The sequence below is a fragment of the Leishmania infantum genome, chromosome 1, assembly GCF_000002875.2.
Source record: "Leishmania infantum JPCM5 genome chromosome 1".
Taxonomy (NCBI): domain Eukaryota; phylum Euglenozoa; class Kinetoplastea; order Trypanosomatida; family Trypanosomatidae; genus Leishmania; species Leishmania infantum.
This window is the reverse complement of record NC_009386.2, coordinates 58976-76255: the sequence shown is the minus strand read 5'-3', so window position 1 is coordinate 76255 and position 17280 is coordinate 58976. Positions and strand designations below refer to the sequence as shown.

The window sequence follows — 17280 nt, the reverse complement described above, 5'->3', positions numbered from 1 at the left end:
ATCCAGCAATGGGTGGTTTGGATGTGCCTCGTATGACTGCGGTGCAGTATCTTGGAGCAGCGTGGTCCCTTCACGCCACGGCTCCTCGCGGTAGGTGACGTGTCCTTGTTTCGATGTCCGACACGCCAGCGCTCAAATGTTATGCCTCCTCCTCCTCCTCGCTGTATCTGCCGCCTCCTCACTGCCATGTTTTCGTAGGTTGCCTCGCTTGCCTGCTCAGCGGCGCTCTCCTCCCACTTTGAGGGGACTGACAGACGCAGCCGCTGGTTTCGCGGACGTGTTTCTCCCGTGGTGCCTCGTGCCATGCTGGCAGGGCGGGCCGACATCACAGCTACATTCGTCGTCACAGCAGCACCCCCCGCGCCGGTCGGGCATCCTGGCCTCGCCCATCGAACATCGTTTTGCGGCTCTTGCGTGCTCGCACGCTTCACTACAGTCTCTTTTGGCTTCCGCACACCGCACTGTGTAATGCGGCGCCTCTTCCTGCTGCTGGCATGGCAGCCATCCTTTGTCAAGCATCTCTCGGAACTGGAGCCGGCGCCGCAGAGAGCGCCCGTAGAGAAGCGACGTAGACAACATATCCCGCTCTCTCTGCAGGCACGCGAGGAGCTGTCCCGCAAGTCGAATGAGCTGCAGTACCATGTCGTCACGCAGGACTGGTTCGGCCAGCGCGTGGATGACTTCGTTATGCAGCACCACCCGGAGTGGGACTACGAGACGGTGAAGCGGCTGGTGCAGCAGGGGCACATCTACCGCTACCGGAAAAACGGAAAGAAGCGATACACGCGGCTGACGGATCGTCTGGAGTTCGATGAGCTTGTCGTCGTGCCGACAGCGAGCTTCTGGGAACGCCAGCTGGCGCCGCCGAGCGGGGTGGAGCTGCAGAGCTCCTCGACGTCGCAGCAGCAGGAGCGGCGGCAGAAGTTTCACCTCTCCGCCAAGACGCGCGAGATGGCGCAGGAGATGGTGCTCTTCAAGAACGAGCACGTCATCGTGATCAACAAGCCGAGCGGCGTGCCGATCATGCCGACGCACGACCCTCTTGCCATGAACATCACAGACCTCCTTCCGGCGTGGCGGTACACTAATACGCAAAAACCGGTCATATGCCACAACCTTGACACCGAGACGAGCGGGTGCGTGGTGCTGGCGCGCAGTGCGAACGCGCACCGCATGCTGGGCCGCATGTTTGTGAAGCGTGTAGTGCCGAACAGCGTGTACTGGGGTTTCGCGGTAGGGAAGCCGCCAGTGAATTTCGGCCGCATTCGCATGCACTTCGAGATTCAGAAGGGGCAGGGCGGCGATGTCATTGTTGCTCGCCCCACCCCCACCGCAGACTCCAAGGTAGGCATCGCCGAGTTCGTTGTGAATGCCTCCGCGCTGGAGTTCGGCAGCTTCATCTCCTTTTACCCACTGACGACGCGGCGGCATCAGGAGCGCATTATGGCCGCCCACGCGCTGCGAGCCCCGCTCCTTGGCGACGCGAAGTATGGTGGCGAGAGCGCCTTCCCGCACTCCCTGTCGCTCTTCTGGGACCCCGCCCGCAAAGACGTCCCACTGCACCTCCATCACCGCAAGATTCAGCTCCCCTACAAGAACGGCGCCGGTGAGTTTGTGTGCGTCACGGCGCCGCTGCCGCCGCACATGGAGAAGACGTTCAAGCGGTTGGGGTGGCCAGTCGACGCTGATGACCCACTTATCCCTGGTTGACAAGAAAGAGAGACATGGGGTGGGGGAGGGCGCAGAGGACGTGGGCAGAGATGTGCGTGTGCGTGTGTGTCGTGATCGCGTGCGCTGTGTGGGTGTTTCGCTGCTGCCCTCGACGCCCTCCACCCCTCTTCCATTACTCGTACTCACGCCGCGGGTCTCTGGCGTTTGTGTTTGCTTTGGCCGGGACATGTTCGCAGCTGACGCGCACATGTACGCGAGCGGCCATCATCACCCCTTTTCCCCCTCACTGCGTTGTGCCTCGCACTCTCTCACATGTATCAACGCCTACGTAAGCACGGAAGGGGGAAGGGGGGGGCGATACCACACGCACACACACACACACATATATATATATATATATATATAACGAATCAACGCGAAGCGGTGCCACGGAGAGGAGGCCGCCATTTCCATCGGTGCACGCGGCGGCGCTGCGTGACACAGAGTCGTGTATGCATAAGGAAAAGGGATGGCCTACAAAAGAAGAAAACCTACTCGGCTGCACGGACTCTGCAGCGTGCGCATGTGAGGGTGGGGTGGTGGTGGTGGCACGAGGAGGGGAAGGAGGGAGGCCCCGACTGCTTCAGCACAGGCCCTACACAGGCTTACGTGGCGTTCGGGGGCTGCTGACGCGTTCGACTCCATCTTCGCTCTCATGCCCCTTTCACGTCGCTGTCTGTGTCCGTGTGGCGTGCGTGCTGCCATGCGGAAACGCAGCGACGAAGCGGCAGACTTCTTACACACACACACACACACACATACACCCGTATGCGTGCGTGTGTTGACCCCTCCCTCCGCCTGTCCACGCAAAAGCTCAACAACCTGCTTCCACTGCGCCCCAACCTGCCTGCCTGCCCGTCCATCTCTCTCTTTCTATCCTTGTACACGTGCCGTTCTCCTCTGCCGCACCCACCCACCCACCCACCCCCATGAAAGCACCCCCCGAAAAAAAAAACAAAGGGAATAGAAGCGAAGTGAGATTTCGGACGAAGGTGGCGGTCACGCGAGAGAAGGAGCGCACGCGCAACGTACACACGTAGACGACAACGGACGGAGGTGCGGCTGTGCTGGTGCCCATTAGCCCCCTCTCGCTCGCTCTCTCCCGCTCTCGCGATTTTGGCGCCTCTACCGGCGTGGGTGTGTACATAGAGGTGCCTGTGAAGGCAGCGGAGCACACCAAAAAGGGGAACGGCGAGCGAGAGAGGAAGGGGCCATACAGAAGAGGAAGACGACGGCAACAACGGGCACCCTGCTCTCCACCTCTCTTCGTGAGCGACGAGCTACCTTTTCTATCCCCCCTGCACCTTCCGGCTCGCGCGACTGCGTGAGCCTGCATAGCCTCGCAGACGCCTGCACACAGGTACAATCCTGCGCAGTCGTTGATGCATGGTCGATTCTTACCCCTCACAAACACACGCACACCTACGCAACTACAGCGGAGTGCCCGCAGAGGGAATAAGCGCTAAGCCGAGAGAGAGATGCCCTTCACGGAGGTGTATGGCGTGGAGCAGTTCCGTGACATCGCGAACGATCCCACGCTCACCGTCGTGTGCTTCAGCGCGGTGTGGTGCGGCCCATGCAAGACCATCGAGAAGGATCTGGACAGGCTCACCTATGAGTTTGCGAATGTGCGGTTTGCGAAGGTGGACGCAGACAACAACACGGAAATCGTGTCCAAGTGCCGCGTGATGCAGCTGCCAACGTTCATGCTGGTGAGGGCGGGGCAGATGCTCGGCTACGTTATCGGAGCAGACTTAGCGCAGCTGAAGGCAAAGATACGAGAGGAGGCGAACAAGTCGTGAGCGCCGACGTGCCCGGCGCTTTTCGATGTGTGTGTCTGCGGGCGGGTGTGCCTTGGGCGCGAATCACCAGCAGGAGCGGCAACCGAGTAGAAACCACTTTTGAGTCCTGTCCTCCTCTTCCTCCTGGGCGTGGCACCGCGTCTCTTCTCTACACCGCATCGCACGCGGTCGTGTGAAGCGTTTTTCTTCTGGTAGAGAAGGTGTGTGTGTGTGTGTGTGTGTGTGTGTGTGTTTGTGTCCCTCCGCTTCATCTCGTGTCTTGCTTTCTCTGGCCCAGCCTCTTCGCCGTCGCTTGTGTGCTTGTGTTTCTCTGTGATCGTGGATATCGTCTTGGTGGTCGTTCTCCTCGTCGTGCTGGCGCCCTGCTCCTCCGACTCTCATGGCACCGACGCGGTCGTCGTACCGTTGATGTTGATCCTCGCTTCAGCGTCGAGGACGGCCCATTGTTTCGGTTCTGCACAGCCGTACGCACACGCGGCACGCGCACAGATCGGTAGACCGCGCGGCCACGTATTCCGACTAACCGTAGTGGAGACGCAAAGAGAGAGAGAGAGAGTGGGCTGCTTCAAGCGAGTGCGAAGAAGGGCACATCAGCGGAGGAGAAGCAGCAGGCGGCCCACCACACATCCACTTCTCGCGTACTGTCAGAAGACGATCTTGCTGCACACACACACACACACACACACACACACACACACACACACACACACACGACATGCGCACTGCGTGGCGCATAAGGAAGGCGGCAGAAGAGAAAAGCGGCGGTGCGGGATGTCGGTGAGAGCGGAGGAGGATGGGAAGAAGCGGTTGGTGAGCGAAATACAGATGCGCATACTGGCTGTATGGATGCCTATGCATCTCTTGTTGGCGCCGCTGCTGTTGTGTTTGCCTTCCACCCACCCTTTCTCGCAGGCTTCGTTGATGTGCACACTGTGCGGATTTCGACGCACCATCTCATCATAACACGTGCTATTTCAGGATGGAGGATGGAGAGAGACGGTCTCTTGGTCATCGCCATCTCTCTCCCGACCTCCCGACCGTCCTGTCACATGCCCACTACTACACGAGCACACATGTGCAAACCCCGAACGCACAGACGTGTATGCGCAGCCACTTCGCTTCTCTAGTTCCACCGCACAGTCTAGCCCACACTCTCAACGCGCGCGCGCGCACCATTCCTCCCCCTCCTGTGTCCTCCTCTTTCGCTTCCTCCACACACACGGACAGACAGACGCGTATCCGTCCTCCTTCCCTTTCCCAAAAGACGGACGAGGAAAGCCGCCGTCGCCACTCTCTCTCTGTGTACGTGTGCTGAACCTCTTACTCTATGCGAACGAGAGACGCACTGGCGATGAAAATGCCTCAAAATGCGGCGCAGCTGAACCGGATGCAGATTCGTGAGCAGGAGGCGCTCAACCGGCAGCGCCGCATGCAGGACGACGCGGTGGCACGGCGCGAGGAGGAGGAACTGCGGCGGACAAAGGCCCAATACGACCACGTCAGCTCGCACGGCTACGGACGAGCTGGCAGTGGTGCCGCTGCGCCGAGTGGCAGCCGTGGCGCATCCGACGAGGTGCAGATTCGCGTGTACGTGCGGGAGTGCGACGAGGAGGCGAGCCGGTCCTTCAGCTACCGAGAGGATACCGCTGCTAACTCCACCTCCCACATAGGTCCGCGTTCCGGTGCGTCTGCATCCACGTCGGCCGCTTCGCATGTCGCCAGACGTGGTGTCAACGGCGCGCTGCCACCGATTGGCTCGTCGGGGCGTCTTGGGCCACCGCGCGCGCCAGGGGCCCGTGCGGCGTCCGGCGGTGGTGGCGGCACTTCGGACATCTCAGGTGGTGCGGCATCATGTGGGGTGGTCGCACCGAACCGGGCACGGGTTCCTCGATACCTGCAGCAACGCAAGGCAGAGCTGGCGGCAGAGAAGGAGGCGATCGCCGCAGAGGCGGAGAAGCAGCGGCAACTTTCTCTCATCCCTGCTGGTCAGCGCCGCGTTTCGGAGGAGGAGAAGGCAGACACCCTGCGCCAGCTGGACGAGCGGCAGCAGGAGCTGGAGGGACAGCTGGCCCGCATTCCCATCCGCTTCGACACGCAGTCGATCCAGCAGCGGCGGCGCGCCATCGAGGAGGAACTGCGGCAGATCGAGACGACACGCAACAAGTACAACACCAAAGGGACTCTCTTCATGCCGCTGTGCTAGCGCGCTCGCGACTAGCTCTGCTGCTGCGCGGTGGTGGCTGCTGAGGGGATGGAGGAAGGGGTTGGGACGTGCTGGTATGCGCTGCCTTTGCGATAGAGTTATAGATTCAAAGAGCGAGAGACAGGCAGTTGCTTGCGTGAGGTCTGGAAAGGGGATGATGCGTGCACCCATGCACAAACACACACACACACACACACACGCACACACACACACATCGATGCACGTAATGGCGCGTGGATTCCATATAGAGGGCGAGAGACAACGGGAAGGCATTGGGGAGAGAACCACACGGCGTACCTCCGACAGCAACCCCTGCCTCTCTCCTCATTGCTGTGTACGTCCACGGTCTCTTTCTCTTCTTTCAGTTTTTCCAGGGCCGGCGTGAGCATGTATGGGGAGGGAAGACCTGCACACGGATGCACTGCTTCCGCCTCGTCTTTGTTTTTCAGTGTTGCCTGCTGTTCCATGTCGTCTGCACATGCTCTGCCAACCAGTATGGCGGGTCGGAAGGCGCCACTGCTTCGTTGTCTCTGCTGTCTCTCTCTGTTCGCCTATGTATATGTATATGTGTGCGTGTGTGCGCGTGTGCGTGTTTGTGAGAGTGGCTGCTGGCGTTGCTATCCTCTGCTCCTTCCCGCTGCCTCCCTCGATGTCCCCCCCCCCCCGACGCGCTCATCCGCATGCACGCACCCCTTCCACGCACTCGCTAGCGCGTCTCTCTCTCACACACGGGTGCCCGCGTTCTTTACAGCCATCGCCCACTTTTGCGGAGGTGCCCACCCGTTATCATTGTCGTCTTCGTCGTTGTCATGCTCCTGCACCACCTCACGCGCTTGAAGAATGGCCCCATTCACAAGTGCGAGCGCGCGCACACACACCCACCCACCCGCCAAGAGAGACACACAGACACGCGCGTACTGATGCAGCGTCGCGTTGCTTCACTTGCATGCGGGTGTGCTTGACGTGTGTACGGTGCGTGTGTGACCCGTCCGCTGAACCTCTTCCCCTTCTCATGGACGTCGTTTTCGCACAAGAGAGAGAGAAGATGTGGCGCTCCTTCTTACGGGATGGCTGCCACTGCGCGTGCATCTGCATCTATGTCTGTGTCTGGTCTCTGCATGTGCCGTTCTGTGGATGCTTTCCACCGTCGTGACACCGCTTCCCTCATGCGCATCTCTTCTCGACCTCTGTCCATCGCTCACGCACAGACAAGTGTGTGTGTGTGTGCGCGCATGGGCACACCACACACACGCATACATCGACACACGAGCAAACAACACGTGCACGACTACTTGACGCTAGAGATAGATCGGCTAAGACTTACATTGTCTTTTGATGCAGGGCGACTGAAAAAGGGCGTAGCCATGGATGTGCGAGAGGAGCTGGCGCAGCTCTACCGCACCTACAACCCACGGCGCCTCAAGGATATCGAGGAGATTGCGGAGCGCTTCAAAGGGCGCGAGCACGCCATGATGACGGCACTGCGAGAGAAGTACGCTCGCCACGGTGTGTCGACCGACTCATCGTTCGCTGGCGGCTCCGCTGTGTCGTGGGCAGAGGTGCTGCCGCGGCAGACGACTTCTCGAACAGTCGAAGCAGCAGCTGCTGCACCTGCTGCGGTGGACGAGACGGATTCGTCGACACCCGCTCCCGCTCCTTCGCCGTCTCGAACTGCTGATGCGCCATGCGCGGAGAGCGCATCTGGTGACGCGGCGCCTGCGGCGGCATTTAGAGCTCTCATCACTCCCTCATGCAGCGGCAGCCCTGCGACGGAGCACTCCACTACGGCCACCGCCGTTGCCGCTGCTGCAGCGCGCCACCAACGCCACCGCGAAATGGTGCAGTTGATTGATCAGCTGCGCTCTGTCGACGTTGGACGGCTGGCCGAGCGCATGGCGATGCTGTCTGCGCCCGCGCCGTCACCGGCGTCGCGAACTCCGCGGCTACCGTGGCGTCAGAGCCGTGAGGCGTCGGCGCTCGAGGTGGACAACGACCGAAATGATGGCAGATACAACAACAGCATCAACAGCAGGGAGCTAGCCGAGCTGCTGCGACACACCGCCGTCTTCTTGAACTTCTTCTCTCAGTGCGCCAGCCGATTTCTGCTGCTTGCAGAGGAGGAGGAGCATCTGGCAGACGCAGCGTTGACGACGTCCGAGGGCCCATTGCCGTCACGGGCGCCTCCCCAGTCGCAGGAGCGCCGAGCTGCCGTCGAAGTGCCGCAGCGACCGCCGCACCACGGCGACCACACTACCTGCGGCAGGAAGGACAACGCCGAGCAGATGCGACGTGGCGCCGGCGGGCCTCCCCACGGCAGCGGTAGCCACGGGCATAATCGCTGGTGTGGTGGCAGCAGTCATGGCGGCAACGCTGAGCGCGCGGCGCGCGGCATTGACATCAGTGCCTCCTCGTCGAAGACCCATATGGAGCACCCGGCCACGATCGTGCCCGTCCCGGTGCACTGTGCAGCGTCTTCCCCAACACCGTCTGCTGCCGCCGCTGCTCCTGTCCACAGTCGCGATGTGGACCACGCCGATGCAACGGTCTCCAGCCACCATCGGCGCTCTTCATGTGTGCGAGGCATCCGCCAGCTTCCCTTGTTTTCCACCTTGCCCTTGCGATCGTCGTCCGCCTCTCCTCCTCCGCGGGCGGCATGGCGGGACGGGGAGCGCGTGACTGGCGTTGGTGATCGCGGCGGCGGAAGCCGCTCTCCGACGTACCGCACGACGACCGTCTCGCCACTGACGTCGCCAAAGGGCAGGCGCAGCGGGCACTCGCCCCACACGCCGTCCCAGCCGCGCTATAGCAGAGGAGGAGCGGTGCCGCGTGCGTCAGCTGCGGCCACGACGATGAGGACGCCTGCTGGCCAACGCAGCTCTTCCTCACCTCTCGCACGCTCTCCCGCTGCCACGCCACCGCGGCCCCCGACCTCTCCGCCCATGCACGGTGGTGCACTGGTCTTGCGATCGCCGCCGTCGCCGCTCGCACGCAGGCGAGTGCACACGTGGACGCCGTCTTCTCAGTCCAACCGTTACACCGCCGCGTGCGCGGCTCTGCGAAGTGGCGACTGCGTCGTGCTGCAGCCTGGCGTGTACTATGAGGAGCTGGTGCTGGAGGGCTGCGGACACGTGGAGCTGACGAGCGCGTACCCGGGCGCCGCGGTGGTGCTGCGGCCTTCCTCGGACTTGGCGCCGGCGCTCCGCATCCGCGGCGCCTACAGTCGGGTGGAGTTGAAAGGCATCGTGCTCGTGCAGGGAGATTGGGCGGAGGCGGAGGCCGCTGCACGGGTGGGCGCCGCAGCTTCCGTTGCCCCGCGTTCCTCGTTCTCCACCGCACCCCCACTGCCGCTGCTCTCGGTGAGCGACGGCGCAGCACTGCAGGCGACGGCTTGCCACTTCTACGGTGGCGCTGGCGGCGGCGTCGTCATTGCCGGGCCGCACACGCACGCCACGCTGGACCTGTGCCTCATCTCGCTCTGCGGCTTCGCAGGCATCTACGTGCACCATGGCGCCAGCGTCGAGGTGCGGCAGTCCAAGGTGAAGAAGAGCGAGGCGGGACTGCGTGTGTTGCAGTCCTCCTTCTACGTGCACGAGTCGACGCTGGAGGAGAACAAGACGGACGGCGTCGTCGTCTACGAGGGTGGCGTGGGCATTCTGGAGGGGTCGAGCGTCATGAACAACGGCGGCAACGGGCTCTTCCTCGAGGGCGGCGCCGGGGAGGAGGTGCGGGTGATCGCCTCGACGATAGAGTTGAACGCCCTCTACGGGGTACATCGCTTCCGCGGGTCGACATTGCACATCCGCTCCTCCTACATCCGCGACAACGGCCTGCTGCCCATCAGCGAGGACGGCGGCTGAAGGTGAGGCAGCGGCGCTCCACGGCGGTGGTGTTTCACGTGTATGTCTGTTGCTGCGCCGTGGAAGCGCGCGCGCGTGTAGGTGTGTGCCTGTATCACTGCCGCTACTCCTGCCCAGACTCTCCGCCGCTGGCCTCCCTCTCCCCGGCCAATGAAGCCAGTAGCAAGAGCGAGCCCGGGTAGCGGGGAGGAGGTTCGGGGTGACGTCATGCACGTAAATCACCCACTGGATGGCGCCGCAGGGTGGGAGTTGGGGGGAGGGTGGGGGAAGAGATGCCCGCGCAAGCGGAGCACACGGTCTTCAGACACGCACACGCATACGTAAAACGCGTATCAGCGCGCACCGATACATCTGCTACACACGTTGCCATGCACATACGGTGAGCGTTGTGCCCGAGCATATTCCATCAGGGCACCGCTTCGCACGCGCACGCACGACGACCACAACGAAAAGACAAGGGCGGGGGCGATGGAAAGGGGAACGCTAACCCACTTCAGGGCCGCTGCCTGCCGCCTTGCCCATGACGACGGTGGGTGCGCTGCATCACGCGCCGCTGCTGGTCTTGATAATGCGTTACGTGATCGTTTGCTGTGCTGCACGCCCCCCCCCCCCCTCCCCACTCACCCCCCCCCCTCCCCACTCACCCCCCCCTCCCCACTCACCCCCCCCTCCCCACTCGGTCTGCCTGCCTGTCTCTGTCGCCCTCTCACTTTGGCTGCGGTCATCGATAAGGAGCGCCCTCTTCACGGTCGTGCCTGACAGCCGTGCCCTCCGTCCCCCGCACCAACTACAGATACCAAAGGCCACATGGAGCACGACGACCTCCTGGACGATCTTCTCTCTTGGACGCCGTCCGCGCCGCGCGGCAACGTCGCCAAGTCCAGCTGCTGCATCACAGCCGCAGCCACCACCTCTTCCTCTCCGACATCCCCGCACGTGGTATCCCGGGAGCCGCGTGCAGGCACGCTGCAGGAGACGCGCGTGAACACGGCGGCGGCGACGACGAAGGCGGGTAACGTGAGCGCCAGCCGCTGTCATCGCAATGTCAGCGATTCAGACGACGAGCAGAACGCTCGGTGTGCAGCGTCAGCGTTTACTGAGACGTCGCCGCCGCCGCCCACGTCAGGGCCGCCCTTCTCCCTCCCTCCAGACGTGGACGCAAGACTCTACCCGCACCAACGCGCAGGCGTTCAGTGGCTCTATTCTCGCCATTGCAAGTCCCGCGCCTGTCTCCTGGCAGATGAGATGGGTCTCGGCAAGACGGTGCAGGTGGCCGCCTTTCTTGGCCAGCTCTACGCGCGGCAGATGATCAAGACAACGATTCTTGTCGTCCCACCGACGCTAGTCTCCATATGGACGGCCGCCTTCGCCGAGTGGGGCGGCGCGTCGCTCACGCGAGTCGTCGAGGTCATCCACAATGAACCTCGCAAGAAGCGGCAGGCGCGGTGGAGGAAGCTGCGCTATGGACTGCCGTGTGTGCTGCTCACGACCTATGGCGTGCTGCGGCAGGACGCTGCCGACATGAGCGTCACCCTCGTGGACTACGTTGTGCTGGACGAGGCGCACCTCATAAAGGACCCCAACACCTGCGTCTTCAAGAGCGCCTTGACCCTTGCGGCGCGTCACAAGATCGCGTTGACAGGCACGCCACTCATGAACACCTTTGATGACATGTGGAGCATCTTCCGCTTCCTCGATGGGTCGATACTCGACATGGACAAGTCCAACTTCAACGCCGTCAGCGCGACGTTGCTGCGCGGCAACGAGCGTGACGCCAGCGCGGCACAGCGCGAGGCCGCCTCGAGCGAGCTAGCGAAGTTGCAGGCCGCCATCCGCCCTTTCATGCTTCGCCGGGAGAAGAAGGACGTCGCCGCTCAAGTGCTGTCGAGTAGCAAGGAGGACGTCGTCGTGTGGGTGCGCTTGACAGACGTGCAGCAGCAGCTGTATGCGGCCTTCTTGGATTCGAAGGAGGTGGCTTCCGCGCGTGAAGGCGCTGCGGACGTGGACCTGACGGAGGGCACCACTGATGAGGATGGTGTGGTCATGGAAAAGAGCAGCCTAGGCGGTGGTGACACGTCAGCTGCCGCCACTGTGCGGACGAATCCTTTGCTTCTACTTACAATGCTGTCGCAGATCTGCAACCATCCCTGGCTGAGCCTCCTCGACGAGGCCTTCGCAGCGGCTCTCTCGCGCAACCCGTACAAGGCGCCAGTGGCAGAGATGGGCGATGTCTTTGGCGGCGCGAAGCTGTGGGTGGCGCTGCAGCTGCTCCGGCGCTGCGTCTCGGAGCAGCGCAAGACGCTCGTCTTTTCGCGCTCAAGGCGATTCCTGCACCTCCTCAGCTTCCTCCTGCAGGAGTGGCGGCTGACGCACACACAGGTGGACGGCAACACGCCGAGCGAGCGCCGCTGCGCCGAGGTGGAACGCTTCAACAACGACGCGGGCGTGTGGGTATGTCTGCTCACGACGCAGGTCGGCGGCGTCGGGCTCACCTTCAACGCCGCCTCGGCGGTGGTGCTGCTCGACATCAGCTGGAACCCGTCTGCGGATGCCCAGGCCATCGACCGCGTCCACCGCATTGGCCAGCGGCGCGACGTTGTTGTCTTTCGCCTGGTAACGTGTGGCACGGTTGAGGAGAAGGTGTACCGCAACCAAATCTTCAAGCGCATGGCAGCACTGCAGTCCATGAAGGGCTGCGGCGGCGGCGGCGGAGAGGGCCGCCGGCCCCCGACACCGGATGCTGGTGGCGAGCTCTATCGATACTTCACGCGCCTGCAGCTGCGCAACATGTTTGCCATGGACGACGGTGAGCAGAGAAGCACAGCGGAGCAACTGGAGCTGCTGCACCCCGGGCGCGTCCGCGCGCAACTGCGCGAGGAGCTCCGAAGGATCGACGGTGTGTATGACGTAAGCGACAACGCATGCGTGCTGACGGAGGCGGTGGACGCGGACGCGGCGGGCCGCGACGAAGCGCAGCTGGCGCACTCGCCTTCGGCCTCGCCGGAGCGCACGTGGCGCTCAGGCTCTGTCTCGCCACCGCCATCGCAAGCATCGCTGTCCCAGCAGGCGCTGGCGCGCGTGCGCAGCCGCTCAGATGGCGCAGGAAGCAACGATGATGCTCCTCGGCGCCGCCGCGTCGACATAGAGGATACGCTTGCCACCGTACATGTCGCCACAGAGGGCTGCGGCGCTTCCGCGAATCCTGTGGAGGCGTTCGACGCGGCTGCACGCATGAACATGCCGGCGACATCTCCGGTGGCCGTGCTGCGGGGCACCCAGCATCGCAGTAACTCGCCGTTTCCGTCGCTTCTCCCTGCCAGCCGTGCCACGACGACGACACCACTGATGAGCCAGTTTGAGGGCTGCACGAGCGCATCACTGGCGGCCCCACGTCCGACAGAGGTGACTGCAGGCGATGACGCAGAGATGGTGCCGTCGCCATTATCCCTGCTGGGCGACTCGCTTGCGCACGCCGACGACGCCGTTTNGTCGGCAGCAGCAGCAGCCGTGGCACGGGGGCGGGCAAGCGATGGCTGCAGCTCCGCCGACTTCGCATCCTGCCGCTCTAGCTTTTGAGAAGTGTGGATGGGTTTGCTCCCGGCGCCCCTCCCCCTCTGTCACCCTGTCTCGCCTCCGTCGACCCTTTTGTGTGCAGCGCTGCCCATGCTTCCTTTTCTCTCCCGTTCTTCTTTTCGGTTTCCTCACCGCACTCGATGCTCGCACCCTCCTCTACGCCCCTGTGCGTGCACGGCAGGTGGTTGTGGGTGGCGGGTGCGTGCATGTGTGCGTGCGTGCATAAGAACGACCTTCTAGACGGCTTCCCCCACCTTGTGTTTTCGCGTACTCGCACGAGTGCGTCGTCGAACGCTCACTTCGCTACTCACACGTTTTGTATGCCCCCAACGGAAAAGAAGAGCCGACATGAGCCACGCACGCACATGGGCACGCAAGCAACGCCGCTTCGCACCTTCTCTGCTGCCTAGTGTGCTCGTTTCCATGGTATCATGCGATCGTCCTCTGCGCGTGGTCGTGGACGCGGTTGCGGGTCTCCATGTGGCCCCGTCCGTCCGTCCGTCCGTCTTCTGCCCTACTGGAAATGTTCGCCGCCTGCACCTGCGCTGCACCCGTGAAGTGCCGATGCGCTTGCTTATCCTCTTTCCTGTCTTGGTGCTGCTGCGCATCGACACTCACGCCCCTCTCCCCTCACATAGAAACAGCTTGCCAGCCCTTCCATACGTGTTGGTGTGCACTCACGCCTCGCATCGCTTCACTGGAAGACGCGCCGAGGGCACTCGCAGAGGAACCGCGTTCTCCTCTCCCGGCGCTGATGTACCGCACGGCGCCTCAGATTCTCTTTCAGTTTGTGGGTGGCCTGAGCATCACCCAGTACACCTACCCCATCCTCTACGACGCCTTCACTGGCGAGAAGACCGGTGCCCATGCCGCCACTATCACCACGTCCAGCAGCAGCGGCAGCTTCTCGGGGCTGTGGGGCAGCTTGAAGTGGAGCTTTCAAGCCCCTCCAGTGGATCACACCCTCACAGACGACATCGAGGAACTCCTGCGCACCCACTACTGGCTCGCGTCCGCAGTCCTGTCGCTCACGGTAGTGTCTGGCGGCGCGCCAGCGCTGCTAGGGAGCGGGCTCAGCGTGTACTGCAACGGCGGCCCCGAGGGCAAGGCCCGCTACTCCCTGCTGAAGCAGCGGCTTCGCAACTTCTCCGAGAATGGCAATCACGCATAACACACTCTTCTTCGTTTTGGGTGCCTTTGGCCTGCCGAGCGGGGTGAGGTTGGCGTCTGCTGCGTCATGGGCGGATAGACGTGCGGGCGGTATGGTCGTACACACACACACACACGTACGAGTTGATCGCCAACCAAGGAAAGAGCAAACACCAAAGTCGCCGTGCCGAGGCGTTGGACCATACAGGTCTGTCGGTGCGCATGCCCGCGTGCGTTGGTGTGGCCATTGCTTCGTCGTTGCTGCGTGTTCTCTCTCCCTACACTGCTACGGCTTCTCGCACAGGGACGATACAGGACTCACCCGTGCATGCTAGGCTGATGGTGGGTAGAGACCCGCGTGCCTCCGTCGCAGCGTCGCGCTCGTGGAGTCAAGTCACCGTGCGGCCGTGCTCGTTGCACGCGACAGAAGAACGCAGCTGAAGCAGGCATACACTCGGACACGGCACACGGCACATGATGGATAGCGCTCATGTTGTTAGATTCGCTGCGCTCGTACCTTCGTGCATTGCATGTCTGCAGACGGCTGCGTCGTTCCATCACCGCAGCCCACTCTCTTCCGTCTTTCTCTGAAGGTCCTGCTGTCGTTGTGCATCGAGGAGCTGAGCTGGAGACTGAAAGGGGGGGAGGGAGGGTGTAGAGGCGAAGACGCGGGCCAGTGCAGCATCTCCTCACGACTGCACTCGCTCGCCCCTTGCTCGCCTGACTCTTTTCATTCTTCTCTCGCCCCTCCCCTTCTCTTTCCCTCTGACGCCGGTAGACACGCAGACACAGAGCAGACACGCCCAACATCTTGGGGAGGAGGACGGCGGCACAGGCAGCCATGCTAAAAGGATAGCAGCAGCAGCATCGACAACGAAACCGACGACAACGACCACGACAACGGCGGCGGCGGCGGCTCGCACCCCTGCGCACAAGCACGCGCCAGCGCATACGTGTTTCGCGGCTCGTAAGAGGCCGCTCTTCTTCTGTTTCAATGTAGTTGTGTGGCGTCCCCTTCGGTTGGTGGCTGCGTCCCCCGCCTCCCTCCCTCTGCTGGATCTCCTCCGTGCTGTGTTTCCAGCTCTTTGCGTAGCTGCCGAGCTCACTGTCACGTGCATGCATATGCGGCGGGGAAGTAAGTCTCGCCTTGGGCAGTGGATGCAGCCGTCCACCCATCGCACTCTGCCGTTACGACCTCCTGTGCCTTCCCCAGCCAGTCCGTGAGCAGCTGCCCGCCGTCTCATGGAAGGACAGGAGACCTTCTTCGCGCACCACTACTGCACCCCGCCCCTCTCTACCCTCTGTTCCCCTCGCAAGCACCTTCCTCAGGGAGCGGCTCCAGCATCCACTCTTCGGCGATGACGTTCCTCGTACAAACGGGGCCCCGACCCGAGCCGAGTTCGTCTGGTTGGACCCGAACGACAGCCCCCACGCACGGGCTGGCGCAGCACAGCCGGCATACCCTCTCTCTCATGTTTGCATAGATCACCCGAAGACTGCACAGGTGGCAGGCCGTACCCCATCCTCCCTGGGTCCATCGGGGGGGGATCTAGGGAGAGGCTGCCTTCTCATATCGAAATCCTTCACCTTAAGGAGGGAGGGGGGATCGCCCCCACCTCCTCTGCCAAGCCCCGGGGGCGTTGACCCCGAGCGTTACATGGGTACGCTCAGCGACGGGATTCGCCGCAAGCAGAACAAGCTCCATCGCGGCTCGCCTCACACCGGAGGACGGCCTACAGACGCTCTTCCAGCCATCCGCAAGATGCCCTCTGAGCGCCTCAGCAGGAACGGGCTATCCCAGGCAGACGGCACTGCTCTTCACCACGTGGCGCAGCGGCTTGTGCCGGGAATCGACCGCATCGCCACGCGTCAACACGGCCAGCAAGCCGCATGCCCATCACAGAACCGCCCTTTGCCGGAATCCTTCGATGCTGCGCGGAGCGGGGCTGTGGGGCCCGTGACCCCGACGTTGCCGCGGTCTGGTGGCGCTGTGGGTGGGCGGCAGCAACAAGGGGCAACGCGAGGCTGCTGCACACGGCACCTTCTCCTCAAGGGCGGCGAGACCTTTGCGAGCCGGAAGATGATGGCTTACCAGGTGATGAAGGTGAAGCGTTTTCCAGCTAGGAGGATGCACCATGCAGGCTGCCTCCAGCAACCTATCGACCGAATACAACACCGCGTTCGCCCGGGACATCAGCAGCCCGAACAACGAGGACAGCGTGCACGCCTTGAAGGCGGCGTTCGACTTCTTCGTGACGCAAGCGCGGCACGGACGGCGTTTCGTTCTCGGCGCCCCTCGGACCAAAGACGAGGCCCTTAGTGGACGGAATAGCCGAAGCCTTCTGCGCTGAGCCGGAGGCCGCAGCGTGGGCACGCGCTAGCCAGCACCGGTCGACCGAACGCGACGCCGTCATCACGAAGCACGGAGGCCCTCACCTAAACAACAGCAACACAGGGGCGGAGGAGGAGGCCCAGGCGCGAGTACATTCAAGGCGGCAACAACGGGAGAAAAATGTGCCGCCAACGCCCTCGTGCGACTCTTGCCGCAAAAGTCCCTTCCGCACACACACACATAAATATGCGCGCCGTTGGATCCGTCTGCCTCGCCAACTGAGGGGGAGGGGGGGGGCTCATCGCGAACGGACGCTCCTCAACACGGCATGACGGGCCGAAGGGGCTCTCCTCCCGCTGCGTCCAGCACGGCCGACGACGCAGTCCGGCTTGCTACCCTTTTTCCCGCTACGTCACACCTTTGATGAATCATCGCCGTCTCCTCGCTGGGAAGACGGCCAGCAGCTGGGACGAAGTCTGCCGTCTGGCCCCACAGAGCTTCCTCAGCGTCTCCAGCGCCACAGTAGCGCCTAAACAGGGGGTGGAGGCGAAGCCAAGTTGGGGTGCGGCCCTTCCGTCCAGACCTCTTCGGCGTCGTGCGGCTCGGTGTTTCGCGGCACGGTTACACACGCCTCTCCGTATTTTGGATTGCCGG

General features: G+C 62.8%; 6 protein-coding genes across 6 annotated transcripts; all 6 read left to right on the top strand.

Moving 5' to 3' along the window:
* Nucleotides 1-468: 468 nt before the first annotated feature.
* Nucleotides 469-1710, top strand: LINJ_01_0280 (pseudouridylate synthase-like protein; the record flags this gene model as incomplete). Its single annotated transcript, XM_001462604.1, has 1 exon — nucleotides 469-1710. The coding sequence occupies one exon, from the start codon at nucleotides 469-471 to the stop codon at nucleotides 1708-1710; it is 1242 nt and encodes a 413-aa protein (XP_001462641.1).
* A 1478-nt stretch (nucleotides 1711-3188) lies between these two features.
* On the top strand, nucleotides 3189-3512 carry LINJ_01_0270 (putative thioredoxin; the record flags this gene model as incomplete). Its single annotated transcript, XM_001462603.1, has 1 exon — nucleotides 3189-3512. The coding sequence occupies one exon, from the start codon at nucleotides 3189-3191 to the stop codon at nucleotides 3510-3512; it is 324 nt and encodes a 107-aa protein (XP_001462640.1).
* Nucleotides 3513-4869: 1357 nt separating this feature from the next.
* LINJ_01_0260 (conserved hypothetical protein) lies at nucleotides 4870-5715 on the top strand (the record flags this gene model as incomplete). Its single annotated transcript, XM_001462602.1, has 1 exon — nucleotides 4870-5715. The coding sequence occupies one exon, from the start codon at nucleotides 4870-4872 to the stop codon at nucleotides 5713-5715; it is 846 nt and encodes a 281-aa protein (XP_001462639.1).
* Nucleotides 5716-6782: 1067 nt separating this feature from the next.
* On the top strand, nucleotides 6783-9572 carry LINJ_01_0250 (conserved hypothetical protein; the record flags this gene model as incomplete). The annotated part of the gene is made up of 1 exon (XM_001462601.1): nucleotides 6783-9572. One exon carries the CDS (start codon nucleotides 6783-6785, stop codon nucleotides 9570-9572), a length of 2790 nt encoding a protein of 929 aa, XP_001462638.1.
* Nucleotides 9573-10817: 1245 nt separating this feature from the next.
* LINJ_01_0240 (putative DNA excision/repair protein SNF2) lies at nucleotides 10818-13148 on the top strand (the record flags this gene model as incomplete). The annotated part of the gene is made up of 1 exon (XM_001462600.2): nucleotides 10818-13148. One exon carries the CDS (start codon nucleotides 10818-10820, stop codon nucleotides 13146-13148), a length of 2331 nt encoding a protein of 776 aa, XP_001462637.2.
* Nucleotides 13149-13623: 475 nt separating this feature from the next.
* On the top strand, nucleotides 13624-14316 carry LINJ_01_0230 (conserved hypothetical protein; the record flags this gene model as incomplete). Its single annotated transcript, XM_001462599.2, has 1 exon — nucleotides 13624-14316. One exon carries the CDS (start codon nucleotides 13624-13626, stop codon nucleotides 14314-14316), a length of 693 nt encoding a protein of 230 aa, XP_001462636.2.
* Nucleotides 14317-17280: the final 2964 nt, after the last annotated feature.